General features: G+C 51.1%; 4 protein-coding genes across 4 annotated transcripts; 2 read left to right on the plus strand and 2 right to left on the minus strand.

Moving 5' to 3' along the window:
* Window positions 1–1,223: 1,223 nt before the first annotated feature.
* Window positions 1,224–2,535, plus strand: BCR38DRAFT_414459 (uncharacterized protein; the record flags this gene model as incomplete). Its single annotated transcript, XM_040858937.1, has 2 exons — window positions 1,224–2,286; window positions 2,393–2,535. 2 exons carry the CDS (start codon window positions 1,224–1,226, stop codon window positions 2,533–2,535), a joined length of 1,206 nt encoding a protein of 401 aa, XP_040710292.1.
* Window positions 2,536–3,789: 1,254 nt separating this feature from the next.
* On the minus strand, window positions 3,790–4,659 carry BCR38DRAFT_355755 (ribosomal protein L6, alpha-beta domain-containing protein; the record flags this gene model as incomplete). Its single annotated transcript, XM_040856974.1, has 4 exons — window positions 3,790–3,846; window positions 3,910–4,343; window positions 4,414–4,461; window positions 4,614–4,659. 4 exons carry the CDS (start codon window positions 4,657–4,659, stop codon window positions 3,790–3,792), a joined length of 585 nt encoding a protein of 194 aa, XP_040710293.1.
* Window positions 4,660–5,324: 665 nt separating this feature from the next.
* BCR38DRAFT_450962 (vacuolar protein sorting-associated protein 26-domain-containing protein) lies at window positions 5,325–7,194 on the plus strand. Its single transcript, XM_040861428.1, has 3 exons — window positions 5,325–5,870; window positions 5,965–6,437; window positions 6,533–7,194. The coding sequence occupies exons 1-3, from the start codon at window positions 5,654–5,656 to the stop codon at window positions 6,800–6,802; spliced, it is 960 nt and encodes a 319-aa protein (XP_040710294.1). The 5' UTR covers window positions 5,325–5,653; the 3' UTR covers window positions 6,803–7,194.
* Window positions 7,195–12,397: 5,203 nt separating this feature from the next.
* On the minus strand, window positions 12,398–13,351 carry BCR38DRAFT_414462 (uncharacterized protein; the record flags this gene model as incomplete). The annotated part of the gene is made up of 1 exon (XM_040858938.1): window positions 12,398–13,351. One exon carries the CDS (start codon window positions 13,349–13,351, stop codon window positions 12,398–12,400), a length of 954 nt encoding a protein of 317 aa, XP_040710295.1.
* Window positions 13,352–15,636: the final 2,285 nt, after the last annotated feature.

Raw genomic sequence — 15,636 nt, forward strand, 5'->3', positions numbered from 1 at the left:
GGTTTACTCTACTACCAACGTAACCTTCGCACACTTCGTCGAGATCTTAGCAGCTGCTCGAGTAATAATGCTTGGTAGAGTCTCGGGGTTTCACGAATCAGTAAGCTGAGCTCTGAAGACTTACCAAGCTGGTAGATTAGGGAATAATCCCTAGTGCCCTGAATCACACAGCCCAGGATTTCGTGGTTGCGACCAATACGAGTGTCGAAATCTATTTACAGGAGTTTTATCATTCTCGAGCGAAAGGACAGATTGGCATCGTCTTCGTCATCTAATGCCGGCTCGTTCCTGAATTGGCTGGCCACTCGGAGCTGCGCTGAGCAGCTTGGGCAGCCGCGACCTGCTTCCCTGGGTCCACTGTCCACGGTCCCCCGAGTGGTTACGATAAGATTATCGGACCCTGCGCCGAACGACTCAGGCACGTCAGGTCGTCCCGTCAACCCTGCACAAGCTCGGCAAGCTAGCAATTAGCACCAGATCAGGCAGGTGTGCCAACTCACCACTATTCTCCGTAGCTGTGCAGTTTGCCCATCACCAGATCCCTCCCCCATACGAAGAGCGACCACGCGGATAGAACTTGAGAAAGAGCCAAGTTGAGCAAATAGGATAAAAGACAAGTCTACGCCCGAAATGAGAAAGGATTCTCAAGGTGAAGAAATTTAGCAAGCTAACTGGTCTCTAGCTTAGATCCCTGCCAAGTTATACTTGGAGCTCCAGCGTGCCAACCCCCTCTGTTTTGTTCAAATCGAGGTTTCGTGACATCGGTGACCCCAACCCCGCGATATTTTGCAGTTCAGGCTGCCAGCGCAAGAGGTTGGGAACAACCAAGGACCACACAACGTGCATTAGACTGAAAACGCGTGCATGCAATAAGACGCAACTTGCAGCAGCCAAATTCCCACGTCGTTTTCCTCTGCTTTTTTTGTATTCCACTCTGCGTTCTTGTCAATCCCTGACCTCGACGACCTTAACCTTCTCAGCGGTGTAAGTCAAGCTTTCGGGCTTCGTCACTGCGGCCTAAATAATATCTTGAGTCGATCGCATCGGGATTGGGCCTTGATATCACTGGTTATTTGGGGCAAATCAGTCTATCATCACAATCGGACGGCTTGACCCAAATCACACTCCCAAGTTGCCAATTCCTCTACCGAAACTGAGGTGGAGGTGAGTGAGCGAACACCTGTCTAAGCTGCTTCCAAGGACTACGCACACAGTCAGTCACAATGCGACTCCAACAAGCAGCAACAAGTTTGCTGCTGAGCACTCTCACTACCCTTGTCGTCGCAAACCCATATCCCCGCGATAACATCCGAGATTTCGGCTTCGGCTATCTCATGAACCGCGACTGCGAATCATACTGCGGCCTCGACAATCAATACTGCTGCTCCGCCGGCGAACAATGTATTACGACTACGGGGCGAGCTACCTGCACAGCCGGGGACGGTGGCTACGCATATTCCACAACAACGTGGACTGAGACGCGAACTTATACCAGCACCTACAGCACATACTACCCAGCCGCGACGAGCGCAGCGTCGGGCGGCACAGGAGGTGCGGATTGCGTTCCGCCCGAGGGAACTGGTCAAATTGCGTGTGGACCAATTTGCTGCGCGAACTGGCAATATTGTGCGAAAGAGGGCCAATGCCTGCCCAATGCAGGAGCCAGTACATGGTGGTCTACAGGGACGACGGTGGGGGTAGTCACAACAGCCTTCTCGGCGCCATACAGAGTCACGAGCGGGACCACAGTCTTCTCAACGGCTACGGGCACCGCCGAGAGCGCCACGGCCACAGCAACCGGGACGGAAACCGCAGTGCCCGTCACCACCACCACAAGCAACCAATTGAGCGGCGGCGCCATCGCTGGTATCGTGGTGGGCACTATCCTCGGAGTCGCCCTGCTGCTCGCGCTCTGCGCATGTTGCATCATCCGCGGCCTGTGGAACACCTTCCTGGCCATCTTCGGCTTCGGCAAGAAGAGGGACAAGACGGAGCGCATCGAAGTCATCGAGGAGGAGCGCCGGTACTCCCGACACGGCAGCGCTTCTGGCCGAGCCGCACACCGCACATGGTTTGGCGGCAGCGGCCGTCCCGCCACAGTCGCGTCGAGAAAAGAGAAGAAAAGTAGCAGCGGTGCGGGCTGGCTGGCCGGTGCTGGCGCAGCTACGATGTTGCTTCTGGGTCTGCGGAGGGGGGACAAGAAGAAGGAGAGTGGCAGCCATAAGCCCGCGAGGAGTGATTGGAGTAGTTCGTATTATACCGAGTCCTACACAGGTACTAGCCCTAGTGAGTATCATCCAGAAACACCGCAAACAGACATTGGACGGAAATAGTGACTTACAAATCCATCAGGTAGTATGAGTTCGAGAACAAGGGACACACGCCGCTCTAGGCAGTCCAGGGCAACAAGGCAATCGGCTTCGAGGGTATCGAGGCACACCAGACGATCCTAATGCCAGCTGGCCCGGATCCATCATTTCCTTCCCCAATACATACTTTTATTCACGAGGCTGCATACACACCACCCTTTTTTGACACCTACAATACTGTTTATAGCCCACCATCAACATCATAACCACTACACATAGCACAACCCCCGGCGTTTTGGAAGGACGGACGTCCCACATTTGATTTATCAAAAGACTCAAAGATTCTTGCGAGAGACGGAGAAAGCAAGAGATGACATGAAATGTAATATGCGATGCATACGAAGCAAGCGGGTTGGGTTAGATTGCGTAACCCCCACAAACGGAAGATACAAGTGATGGACGAGCATGGCAGAGCACGAAGAATGGAAATGAGAATGAGCAATTAGGTTTTCGTTTTACTCACTGTTTCTTTTTTCAGCGTGGAATTTGACAAGGAGATTTGGTAATGACAGCAGCGAGACTTTGCGCTGCTGGCTGTAATTGTGTTCAATTGGCATATTAAACCCTTCTATCTAAAGGAGACGGGCCTTCTTACTCTTCATTACTGTGGATATGACAAAGTTGGTGGATACTTAAAGGTAGTTGGAGTTGCGACTTTAGTATATAAAGCGAATCAATGATTCACAATGGTTAGTACTTGCTGGATGATATTCTGGAATTGGAGTACTTGTTCGATTTCGTATTTCGACACGGTTTGTGACATGAAGGAAGATTTAGAAATGCTTGGGCAGCAGCAGGGCAGACGAGTCGTATCTCGAAAACCTTCACATCTCGATCGATGTACGCTTGACAGTCCTTTCAGAAACAGATGTGTTGAATGACGAGAAGGTACTTACGTGACTCATACCTTCGCAAGGAACCTTAGGTCTCTTCATTCAGCTTAGCAACCGCAATCCGCTCGTACCATTGGGCCCGGAGATATTCGGTGATGGCAAAACGATATGTCATTATGGGTTATCGTCGTAGTCCACCGCAATGGTGCAATGGTTCATAAAATCGAGAACTGGCTCTTGTCCTTATTTGCTTCCAGCTGATCTCCACATTCGCCCCAGGCATCGGCACATGTTGCTCATCCAGAGTGGAATCGAGTTCCGCCACTGCTTGGTTCCAGATGCCCAACTCGCGTCCTTGGCTTGGCCTGTAGTCCATTTGCCATCACCCGTGGAAGCTTGATTGTGGCGCATTAAGGAGTAAGACATCACAGAGCAAAACTTTGATGTTGCTTCAGAATTTTGGTCTTGATTTTCGCAGCTTTCCGCTGCGTGAGATGCAATGATGAACCCCGGTCACTCCTTATTGAGACCCATAAAGCAGCAAAGAAACCATGACAACTGTTCCGTTCCGGCCCTGGCCCTGGCCCTTATGCCGCCTCCTCAACGACGTTGCCCTTCTCCGACACGTACATACCGTCCAAGAACTATATCGGAAATGTCAGCAAATTGCAGTTCGTCTTGTGTGCTCAGTGATAATCCCCTCTTACCTTTCGGATATCCTTGTTGCGGACCTTGCAGGTTTGCTGGATGTCAGCGGCGCTCTGAGAAACATCCTCCAACGAGTTGCCGAACAGAACCAGCTCGTCCTTCTGGGCCGCGGAGACCTCAACCTCGACGCCGGGGCGCATGGCGACTCTGCGGACGAGCTTCTCGCCGATAAAGTTGCGGATCTCAACCTCGACATTGCCGGTCTCGGCGTTCTTCTCCACGTTGATGTTGATGGGGAAATGGGCGTAGACGTATCGCATCTTGTACTTGTATCCCTTGGTGACACCAATGATCAAGTTCTGGATGAGAGAGCGGACGGTTCGGAGGGCGGCAACGTTCTTTCGCGATCCGTTGTGAATCTCAATGCCAATAATGTTCTTCTTGGGATGCGAGAAGCTGACGGCCATGTGGCTCAGGTCCTTGGACAGCTTGCCTATTCCACTATTAGACTCCTCGATTTCTCCAGACCGCGCCGTCTGCATGTGCATTTGGGATGTTCGTACCTCTGGGTCCCTCGACGGTGACATGGCGGGCCTTTATGCTCACCGAGACTATGCGGTAAACAAAATGTCAGTAATTTTTTCGATTTCGCATGACGTCGATCCTCCTGCCCGTTTCCCATCGCACAAGGCTCATCACGCCCCTCCAGCATCCCGGCAACCCTTCCAACCAATTTGCGCTGAGGAAAAATTGACCGACGTACCCTTCTCGGGAACCTCGAGGCTCTCTTCGGTGTGAATGTAGCGCATCTTGACGGTGGTTCCTCAGGCGTGGGGGCAAATCGGGTATCGACCTGGCCGGGTTTGGATGTCAGTTACAGGATCTTAAACTGCTCAATTTTTGAGACGTCCGTCCTTCCCCGAACAGCAGATTATTTCGTGCACAAGGTGTATTGATTGTCGGGCAATGTAGTGGGTGGTCCGTACCTGAAGAAATTGGCGATGCGGGTTGTTCAAATGCAACTTTGGCCGTATGGACCTCGAAATATTTCGCTACGATTCGGAAATTCTTGTGTCGTTTGGTGGCAGGCGCACCCTGCAAACCCACTCGCTAAATTTTCGGGTGGCTCGTGCTTTCCAGCTCTGGGATTTAGGGCTTTGATAAGAAATTCCGATCCGGGCTGTGGCTTCAATGTATTTGATAAGCTTCAGCCACAATTGGCTCTGGTAGGGTCGAAACCTGGACAATGGAGTCTTCAAATCCAGCAATCTCGCATTGTCGGACCAAGTTCTCTTATGAAATGAGTTCTTGAACGAAGTACGAGGTAATACATGAGGAAATGCAAAGGTAGTTTTCTCTGTTTGATGCCCTGTTTTGTTATGGGACAGACATGGGGCTATCACTTGTTATGTAAATCAAGCAGCTTTTCTACCGAGTACATTGTAGCTAACTGACTTTGTGATAAAGCCGCAGAGTCTATTTACATATACCATCAAGTCACTGCAAGAAGAAATTGTACTTTGTTAGTTGCAAGTTGGTAGTCAAATCACTCTCCGTTGAAGCCGTGTTAGCCAGTAGTCTCACGTCATTGGCTCCACACCGAATTCCTAAAAAAGACAGCGAAGCTCAAGCTGCTAGGCTACCAGGAAACGGCCGCAGTCCCACTGGCTGTCCCGCTATCAATGAACCCGCCCTGGTCTACAGCTCAGTTCAACATCACGGAGCTTGAACCAACGCTCAGCTCCTCCACGCCCAAACCTACCTACCAGAGCTGCCAATCCGCTATATTTTGGGTCGTCCAAGATGTCATACTTCTTTGCGACACCCGTTGACATCGATGTCGTGCTTGAAGATGCCGACGAACGGAACATGGTCGACGTCAAGCTTGACAAGAATCGACGCGAGAAGGCGCCGTTGTACATGGATGGCGAGTCGGTCAAGGGCGCAGTCACGGTTCGTCCTAAGGATGGGAAGAGGTTAGAGCATACTGGCATCAAGGTGCAGTTCATCGGCACGATAGGTACGCTCTTAAGCCCAACTAGTCAAGAGCTTTAGGATCGCAGCGCATCCGCCCTGTAAACAACCAGGAAACTAACCACGGCATCTCCTTTCAGAAATGTTCTTCGACCGCGGCAACCACTACGAGTTCCTCTCACTGAACCAAGAACTCGCGGCGCCGGGCGAGCTGCAACACCCTCAAACCTTCGACTTCAACTTCAAGAACGTCGAGAAACAATACGAATCCTACAACGGGATCAATGTCAAGCTGCGGTACTTCATCAGAGTCACAGTCTCCCGTCGCATGGCGGACGTGATCCGCGAAAAGGATATCTGGGTGTACAGCTACCGGATCCCGCCCGAGATGAACAGCAGCATCAAGATGGACGTGGGCATCGAGGACTGCCTGCACATCGAGTTTGAGTATAGCAAGAGCAAGTACCACCTTAAGGATGTCATCGTCGGCCGCATTTACTTTCTGCTTGTCCGCCTCAAGATTAAGCACATGGAGCTGAGTATTATTCGGCGCGAGACGACGGGCGCGGCGCCCAATCAGTATAATGAGAGTGAGACGTTGGTGCGCTTCGAGGTAAGTCTGTAGCCTGGATCTGATAAGCTATTGCTTCTGTTGCAATGCGAGAATCCAGCCATGGGTGGACACAAAAGCTAACAACATCTTGATAGATCATGGATGGCTCCCCCTCCCGCGGCGAGACCATCCCTATTCGCCTATTCCTAGGCGGCTTCGACCTGACCCCGACCTTTCGCGACGTCAACAAGAAGTTCTCCACACGCTACTACCTCAGTCTAGTTCTGATCGACGAGGACGCGCGGCGGTACTTCAAGCAGTCCGAGATTATCCTGTTCCGTCAGGCCCCAGACGCCATCCAGAACAGCCAAACCGTGGTCTCGGTGCCGGAATCGACGCGAACCATGCCCGCTGTCGAGGCATGATGTCACAAAGTTGGTCGGTTTTGATTTCTTGGATCCCTGCTAAAGAGTCATCAATGATCATCACGGTAAAAGTCAGGTCAGGCCAGGCGGCGTTTGCACATAGTTTTTATACTCAGATGAGTTTGTTTGAGCATGGGTTGGCACGGCGTTTTATGGTCTTAGAGCGCAGGAGATCTAAGTAGTCTTGTCAGGGCAGCAGGGCAGTATATCATCCAATAATATTCTCACATTTTTGGCCCTGTCCCTTTTGACCCTTTGGTCTATGCACCCACGGCCTCGTCCAGCCTTGGGAATTGACGCCCTGGATCACCGTAGCCCATTCCCGATTGCCAGGCTGGGCTAGCTTAGGCTTGCCTTTCCTTTCAGAGCTCGTAACAACCATCGATGCGGTAATCTGACCTATCATAAAGCCGGTCTCGCCGAAATTGTAGATGTCGGCATCGGCGATCCCATATTTCGCAATTGTATTGCGCACAAGGTCAAACCAGCCTTGAATAAACTCTGGATCTTCGCATAAGGCCCGAGAATAGTCGTATTTACGGCTGAATACCGTCTTGAGCTGTGGTTGTCGCTTAACGAAGTTAGAGGCCCAGTTCTTGCCGATGCGTAACGCGTCGCGGTCGCGTAGCAGTCGGTTTGCCATATCTTTAACAGCACTTAGCCGGGGAGGAAATGCTTGCGAATCTAGCTCAATTATCCTTTGAATAATCGTATTTTCTTCTAGTTTTGTTAAATTCCGACCGTTGGCTTCGATATTGCGACGTGATTGACGTTTTTGAAGGCGCGCCTGGAGAGTAGTATTCGAGACTTTGTAGATTGTTGCAGCACGTCGGATACTAAGTGTTGAGTCATTTCTGATAGCCTGAGTTGCAAGGAGTAATTGAGATTCTTTTTGAGCAGAATCCATCGAGAATTAGTTGCGTGGTAAAGTTAGGAAGTTTAGTTCTATTTTTTGCTATGGGCGTGACCCGTTCGGTTGGGTGACCCGTTTGCTTGTGGACTACGTTATATATATATTTTCTGAGGGATTCAACCCTCAGATGATGACTCTGTACAGATCCTGTATTGGTTACGATGCTCGATGCGCAGTGTGATGTGTGTATTGACTGCTCGGAGTGCTCTAAGAAGTTACATCTAAGGTAGGTAGGCAGGTGCCGACCTTTTTATCTACACAAGCGATTTCACTGCCTTAGGCACCACCTCAGGCACCACCTCAGGCACACATATGGCGCTCAATCCCACACGCCCTCTCGCCACTATGGGTTCTAGGGCCTAATTCTCGCAAATACGACCTTTCCATCGTCCAATCGCAGTGTGTTTCTGCCGTGAACCACCGCCCTCGTCACATACCTGGTGTCCCTTTTTCCAATCGCTCCATCCCCAACAGTTCAACGAATCGATCGAACTTGGCTTTGTCCAGAGGCTTGGTGAGTCCGTCGGCTGGATTCTGGTCGCTCGGCACCCAACGCAGCTTGACGTTGCCGGCTTCCACCTCCTGACGGCCGTAATGGTAACCAACTCTTATGTGCCGTTTCTGTCTGTTCATGGCGGGGTCCTCTGACCACTTTACCGCACCAGAGTTGTCCTCGAGGATCACGATAGGGCCTTCGGGCATGTGTCCCAGTTCTGTAAGGAAGTTTCGGATCCAGGCGGCGTCGCCGGCGGCTTCGCTGAACGCGATGTATTCGCTTTCTGTGGAGCTCTTCGCGACAACACTTTGTAACTTGGAGTGCCACAGTACTGGACAGCCGGCTATCATGAAGACGTAGCCAGTGACAGATTTGCCTCCGTCCGCATCGGATGCGAAGCTGGCGTCTACTGCTCCATAGAGTCCCAGTGCATTGTATTGAGTGGCTCTATGCTCTTTCTTGTACTTCAGTGCTAGTCGATTCTTCGCGACGTACCGTGGTACCCTCATTAGTCCGATCAAGTGTGTCGAAGATGGATTTGACATGTACCTGGCCCAGGTCGAGGTTGAGTGCGCCGTGTCGGGTCTCGAGAGGCATGAGGAGTAGTTGAATCGGCCAACTACGGTAGCGAAGTGATGTATCTCATCAGTACTGGCTTTTCCAGTATTCTTCGTCAAGTTAGCGGCCATGCCGGCTTCGAACGGCGTTCCGACTCCTCCGAGCTCGTTGAATCCTAATGCTTCTAGTGCCTTGTCGATGTATTGGTCTTGGTCAAGTCTAACATCGCCGGTTTCACCAGTTCGTAAGATGCGCATGCCTAGGAACCAATCGGCGGGGCCCAAATCGTTGAGTGGTACTTCCTTCGACACGTCCGCTGCCAAAGCCTTTAAACGTTCCAGATCTGGTCCGGATAGCAAGAAATCGTCTACGTGCGATGCAATGATGTCCCTTGTCTTCCCGTTGATGTATACTGCATCGTCCGACAACAACGGCTCGAATCCACGCTTCTTTAGGATTCTCTTGGCCTCACGTTGCCACGTTGCCCCGGCTTGTTTCAAGCCATAGAGCGGCAGCATTAACTCGATAATGCTCTCTGGGGAGTAGCCGTACTTTGCTACTTCTTCGGGGTATGCTTCGAAGTATTCCTTGAGCATTGGGAATTGCTTCATGAAGATCTTCTCATCAAGCTTGCCGTTAAGGTACGCGGCTACGAAATCGATCTGTAAGATGTGCCAGCCTAGCACTGCCGAGAGGGCCATCAGGATCCTCCATGATGCTGCTCTGGCTGTTGACGCTGCTGTCTCGTTGTAGTCAATGCCGTACCGCTGGGTAAAGCCTCTGGCGCAAATCCTCGACTTCAGCTTGTCCAATTCACCTGGAGAGAGAAACTTCTCTCGCAGTACCCACTTGGCGTCAATAAGATGGCCGTGCATGGCTTCAGACTTATCGCAGAAGCGGAATGTGCCTCTTTCCAGGCCTTGCCTGATCTCGGCGAAAATAGACTGCATCCACTCGCTGCCCTTAGGACCGTTGAGTGCCTCCCGTAATGTCGGCTCTGTAGGGTGTTGTGCCTGTAGCAGGCGGTAGGTTTCCGACTCTCCCAACATCGTGGCTAAATTGAGTAGCGGCTCGAACAGAATTCCGTCTCGTTCTTGTCGCAGCAATTCGAATAGCATAGACTTGATGTACTTGTGGTCTGATTCACGATGTGAGTCGCCAGTGCCTCCATAGAAGTCGTCAAAATCCTCGTCTTTCTGCTCAACGTCACTGGCAGACGCGCCCTCTTGGATGTAGGCTTTTGAGCGTGCCAGTTGGTTCATCAGTTCATCATCATCGGGGGGGGGCCTCTACTACGTATGCTTGCAGATTCGGTTTGGCCTTGCGGGGGCGCCCTCTGCGCGGTTTGACTGCGTTTGCTTCGTCGTCTGTGACATCTTCGTCAACCTTGTTGAGATCTTTGGACTTGACCTTCGTCTGGGTCGTCTTTCGGTGACGGAGTCGCTTCTGGATGTGTTGGGGAAGCGATCGAAAAATGTCTCGTGTATCGGGTGCCTCGTCTCGTGCGGTGTTGCCGAGGTCTTCGTGAAATATCGCATGCGGTGTATCTAAGTATCTACCTCCATCGATTAGCCAGAACCGGTAGTTGTGTTCTCCGACATAGTCAAGAAAAATGGCCTTGACCGCTCTGGGTTCGAGCTTCTCTGCTGTAGTTCTCAGCTTGACGTCTACGTGTACCAGTGCCAGCGATCCTGGGATTCGTAGATTGGCCATATCTGGTACCCATGCGCCCTCTGGCGCCAGTTCTTGGTGAAAACATTCGTGTGGCGTCACACCTTCCAAGGTTGATGTGCCGGTGCGATTCGTAATGTATGTTGTGCAACTAAGCACATCGTTCCAGAAACAACTAGGGATTCTTCCCTGAATGCTGATGGCCCTGGCAGCGTTTTGGATTACTCCAATCGAACGCTCTGCTGTCCCATTTTGATACTGATTGTATGGGGTTGATATCAGCAGATCGATGCCTTCTTCGTCGCATAAGGTGTTGAGTGTTGCCAAATCGAAGTCCTGGGATCCATCGATTTTGATTACCTTGCATCGGCGGGGAGGATTCTGTGTCATCAAATCCGCCTGTACCCTAGTTACGTAGCGTTTGAGTCCGCCAGCCACTTCGCTCTTGTGCTTGTATGCGTCGAATGTGCGGTGACGGCTCTTGCCATCCGTCTTGAGATCGAAGTATCTCATGCCTTCGACTGATTCGGGCTTTAGTTCTCCCAGATCGCAGTGAATGACTTCTCCGACGTACTGCGGTTGGTACTGGGGGTCATGAGAGGGAATCTTCGTGCTCTTGGCTTGATCGCATGCCACGCAAGGGAGTGACTCGATGAGTGAGACATCGATGTCTATCCCAGTTGAATGCTCTACGGTCCATGCCAGTCTCTGTGGACTCGGATGGGCCAGGCGACGATGCCAAAGGGTTAACTGCCCTGCCAGGTCGTCCGTCATCTCCATGATCCCTGGACTGACCATCGTGTCGTGAATGACTCGCTTCATATTGTCAATCTCTTCCGTCGAGAAACCGAACAATCCTAGGGCGCCCTCTAACCCTGGATCCCTTAAGTAGTCTGTGTGTTTCTTTCGCTTTCTCTTGGGTTCGCTCCTGCCGAATTGCCATAAGAACCAGCCTCTTTTCTCGGCATCTATTGTCGTAATTACTGTGCCGGTGCGGCTGACGATGTTATTGCCTTGAATTGTACCTCCGTTCAGGTAGAATAGCTCTCCTGAGAATACCTTGACGGGGAACTGGGGTATAAAAAGTACGTACTTGGCGACCAAGTAGTTGCGTTGACCTTCTGGGCCGCTCAAGATCCACTTGACTGAGTCAGCCCTCTGGGCATGTACGACGCCTCCGCCTGTGACGATAGGGTACGAATTCTTCTTCAAGTCGACCACCGTGCCCTGTTCAAAGTCATTTTCATCATTCGTGGCGTGAATATTTGCTCCGGTGTCGAATATCAACAGCTCAGAATCGGTTGGTCTGGCCTCTGACGTGTAGGTTTGTGCAATAAGGACTTGGGCTCGGTTCCGAGCGATGGCCTGTTCGTACTCGTCAATGAGGTCTTGGTAATCGCACCCTGCCTTGCTCCGTAGAATTGGTCGCCAAGTGCTTCCTGGAGTCCAGGTGGTGCCGCGGTCTTCTGCTCTTGCCCTTTTGCGGCATTCGCGTTGGCATTCGCGTTGGCACCTTCCTTGGGAGGAGATCTGCAGTCTCGCTTAAATGGCCTTTCTTGCCGCAGTTGTGACACTTGTCATCCTTGTTGGCCTATCGACCCTTTTTGCTATTGCTGTTCTTGTTATTCTTTCCTCTGCCAGACGCCTGAGCGTTGTTGGAGCTGTTTCCTCTATTGCTCCTTCCGTTGTTCTGGTTACCGTTGTTCTTTCGTTCTAGTTTGTGGTGGAACGCGTTGGCGAATTCTTCCATGAGTTCTGCCGGTGTCATGTCGTTGCGACGAAGGAACTGGTCTTGCTGTCGAGTCCAGCCTGAAGCCTTGTCTTCAGCAGCTGTAAGGAACATGGTGATCTGTTGCTCACCCTTAATCTCGAGTCCTGCATCTGCGGAACTTTGTATTAAATGTAACAGGGCAATTGCCGTCGTATCTTAGTGCGTTGAGATCCTTCCAAAGTGCCCTCAGCCTTTGTTTGGCAGATTGATCGAAATTGGCCTCAAGCGATTCCAACATCTTGGTCCCTCCGTGAGGTTGTCGATGAGTCCTTTTGCTAAGCCGTCCGACGTCATCAAGATCGCCTTAGCCAGTCTCGTCTTGTCGTAGGCTGTCAGCTTCTTCTTTGGTTTCCACCCAACGGAATGCAGCGATAAGGCAATGACTTTGCGCCATGGTTTGTATGAGTCGGGGCCTCGAACCCACTGCGACTTGTCTGGTTTGCAGTCCCAGTACTTCCACTCAAGGTTGAACTTGCCGTGTTTCTTCTTATGCTTGCGACGCCGGTTCCTATCACCAGATAGATCCGACTCGCTGTCCGATTCGGAGTCTGAATTGTCGGAATCATCTGAGCCACTGCTCGATGAACTGGAGGGATCGTTACTAGGGTCGTAACGGCTGCGGGTGGACTTCTTCTTCTTGTCCTTGTCCTTTTCCTCGTACTCGTCCTCATCCTTGTACTTGTTCTTGTCCTTGATAAGGGACGCGTTGTCTTCGCTGTCTGAGTCGATTTCAAATGCGAAACCCTGAGGCGGCATCCGATGCGGCATCCGCGGCGGTGGTGGCGGCGTCTCCGGCCGGCCCCTTGCGCTGGAAAATTCGGCATCATGGTACAATTTGTGTGAATTTGACTTAGACTTGCCTCTGAAGCTTGGGTCTCTTTGCTCACTGATGAGCATGTCAATCTTATCTTCCAGCCGCTTTATTTCGGCTTGGTGGAGTGCCTTCATGTTGGCTTCCTTTTGTTCCATGATCTGGTCAAGATCAGTTTTGGTGAATACCTTGGGGTCCTGCGCGTCAGAGCCCGTGGATGGCGCTGTTGACCGCGGGGAAGGTGCCGCTGCCATGTTGCGCGGCCGAAGGCTGTACCTTCGTATGGTGCTAAGTAATCCAGGCTCCTCGAAGGCGCCTGGGGGGTTCATGTGAGCCTCGGAGCTGCTTCAGTTGCTGTGGTGTCCTATTGGTGTATGGCCGCTCTGTCAATCCCGTTGCCCGATCAACCGCTTCTCACGCCAGCGACACTGTCGTCTGTTAAGTTACGCCTCACATACTGCCAGACCGTGACCTGCGCGTGAAGAGCGCATGTGATTCTGCAATGGGTGATGTGGAGTGGTCTACCTGACTGTCCTGATGTCGGATCAGTCGCCTCTCACGCCAGCGACACTGCCGTCTGCTGAGCTACGCCTTGCGTGCTGCCAGACCGTGTCCTGCTCGTGAAGGCCTCGTGATGCTGTGGGAATCCTGGTGCCAAATCAATCGCCTCTTACGCCAGCGACACTGCCGTCTGTTGAGCTACGCCTTGCGTGCTGTTAGACCGTGACCTGCGCGTGAAGAGCGCGTTGATGTTGCGAAGTAGGATCCAACAGAGTAATCAAGTGATCGTTCAGTAACGATGAGATGCTACCATGAGGGATTCAATCCTCAGATGATGACTCTGTACAGATCCTGTATTGGTTACGATGCTCGATGCGCAGTGTGATGTGTGTATTGACTGCTCGGAGTGCTCTAAGAAGTTACATCTAAGGTAGGTAGGCAGGTGCCGACCTTTTTACCTACACAAGCGATTTCACTGCCTTAGGCACCACCTCAGGCACACATATGGCGCTCAATCCCACATTTTCTGAAAGTTAGTCGCTAAATATTGCAAATATCCGGGAAGTCCGCTTACTCTCGCTAGAGTCCTTACTTCTCCTTAGTCTCTACGTTAGGTTTTGTTTTATAGTACACTTGGTTTTAGCCGTGCTTGGATATCGATTGCTCTCTTTATATAACGTATTTCACCCCCATTCCGACACCCTATAAAACAAAACACCACGAATAACACTGCAATTTCAAACAACCACCACAAATTCAATTCTGAACAACTATACAATCGCTTTCGACAGTAGATACATTAGATATTTCTGAACCCGAATCATCAAACAAGAGCTTCATTAGATACTTCCCTCATCCGCCGTACGTCCTCAATCCTTGCGAATTTCGCGTTTGGACTTATTTGCACCTTCTTTTTTTTTCCGTGGCTTCATAAGCTCCAATCGCTGTTTTAAGCCCTTAATTTGTAATTCTGCGCTTACTAATAGATAATCCTTCTCATCAAAACCCTTTTTTCATCTTTCTAAATAGCTGGCGTTGTGTAGTCATGTTAGTTTGTTGGAGTCGATTGAACTCCCTAAACTGGCGCTCTATATCTACGCTCTTCTTTGGCGTTGACCATACAACATTGCCCTCTGAAGGCGTCTGGAGCGTTTTCCGGACTTGCTGGGTTGTAATAGAATATCTGGACCTTGGTGACGTGTGCGGTTGCTATTTTCAAGCAGAAGAGGGCTAGTAAGGGGCCTAGCGACATTTAGGGGCCATAGACCACTTGTACGCCAACCAGACTTGATATTTTGAGCCGTTAGGGCCCTCTGGCGTGCTCTGGCGTAACAGCGCATAAAATTCCGCTTGCCAATAGGTGCTGAATCAGTTAATAGGGTTAAAAACCCGACCTCCTTGCGATATGCCGTTTTCATAGCTGAGAACACCCCAACATCGAGGGGCTGAAGGACATGAGATGTGTGGGGGTAAAAATAATAAGTATATGTTGTTTTGATAGCAAAGAGACATAAAAGTATCAGTTGTGTGACTACCGTGACCATCCAAAATAAGTAAACGAGTGTCTGAAGGGTCCTGAGGAAGCGTAAGGGGTATAAAAACGTCTTCAAGCCATTTGATAGCTATCGTATCGTCTGTCCAGCCCTTGGGGGATGCCTTGAAGCGCCAGTCCTTGAAGTCCTGAAGATTTTTATCAGGGAACCACTGCTCTTGGACGTCCTTGCCCTTGAAAATAACCAGGGGGGTAAGGTATTGCCGAGGGCATCCACACATTCCAAAATTGACGTCCACGCCCTCGAACCAGGCTGTTTCTGGTGTATTGCGCGTAAGGTAGCGCTCCCGACAACTAGCCCAGAGCCCCCTTGACCCTCCATAAGGCCATGCTCATCCATATTATACCTGCATTGCGGCTTAATCGCTTGAATTGCAGGAATACGTAATTTTGAAGCAAACCAGGCTTGGATTACCTCGGTAGACGCGCCATTGATACGCTGAGAGTCGATACGGCGTTGCTTTTTAGTCTTTAGTGCTGGGTGACGCTTTAGAAAGGCTTCCAGCCAATTCTTGCCGAGTGGTTGGTGGTCACCTTTGAGGGCTAGGACGCGCTGCGCGA

This window comes from Pseudomassariella vexata (genome assembly GCF_002105095.1).
Source record: "Pseudomassariella vexata strain CBS 129021 chromosome Unknown BCR38scaffold_22, whole genome shotgun sequence".
In the NCBI taxonomy this organism is placed as follows: Eukaryota; Fungi; Ascomycota; class Sordariomycetes; order Amphisphaeriales; family Pseudomassariaceae; genus Pseudomassariella; species Pseudomassariella vexata.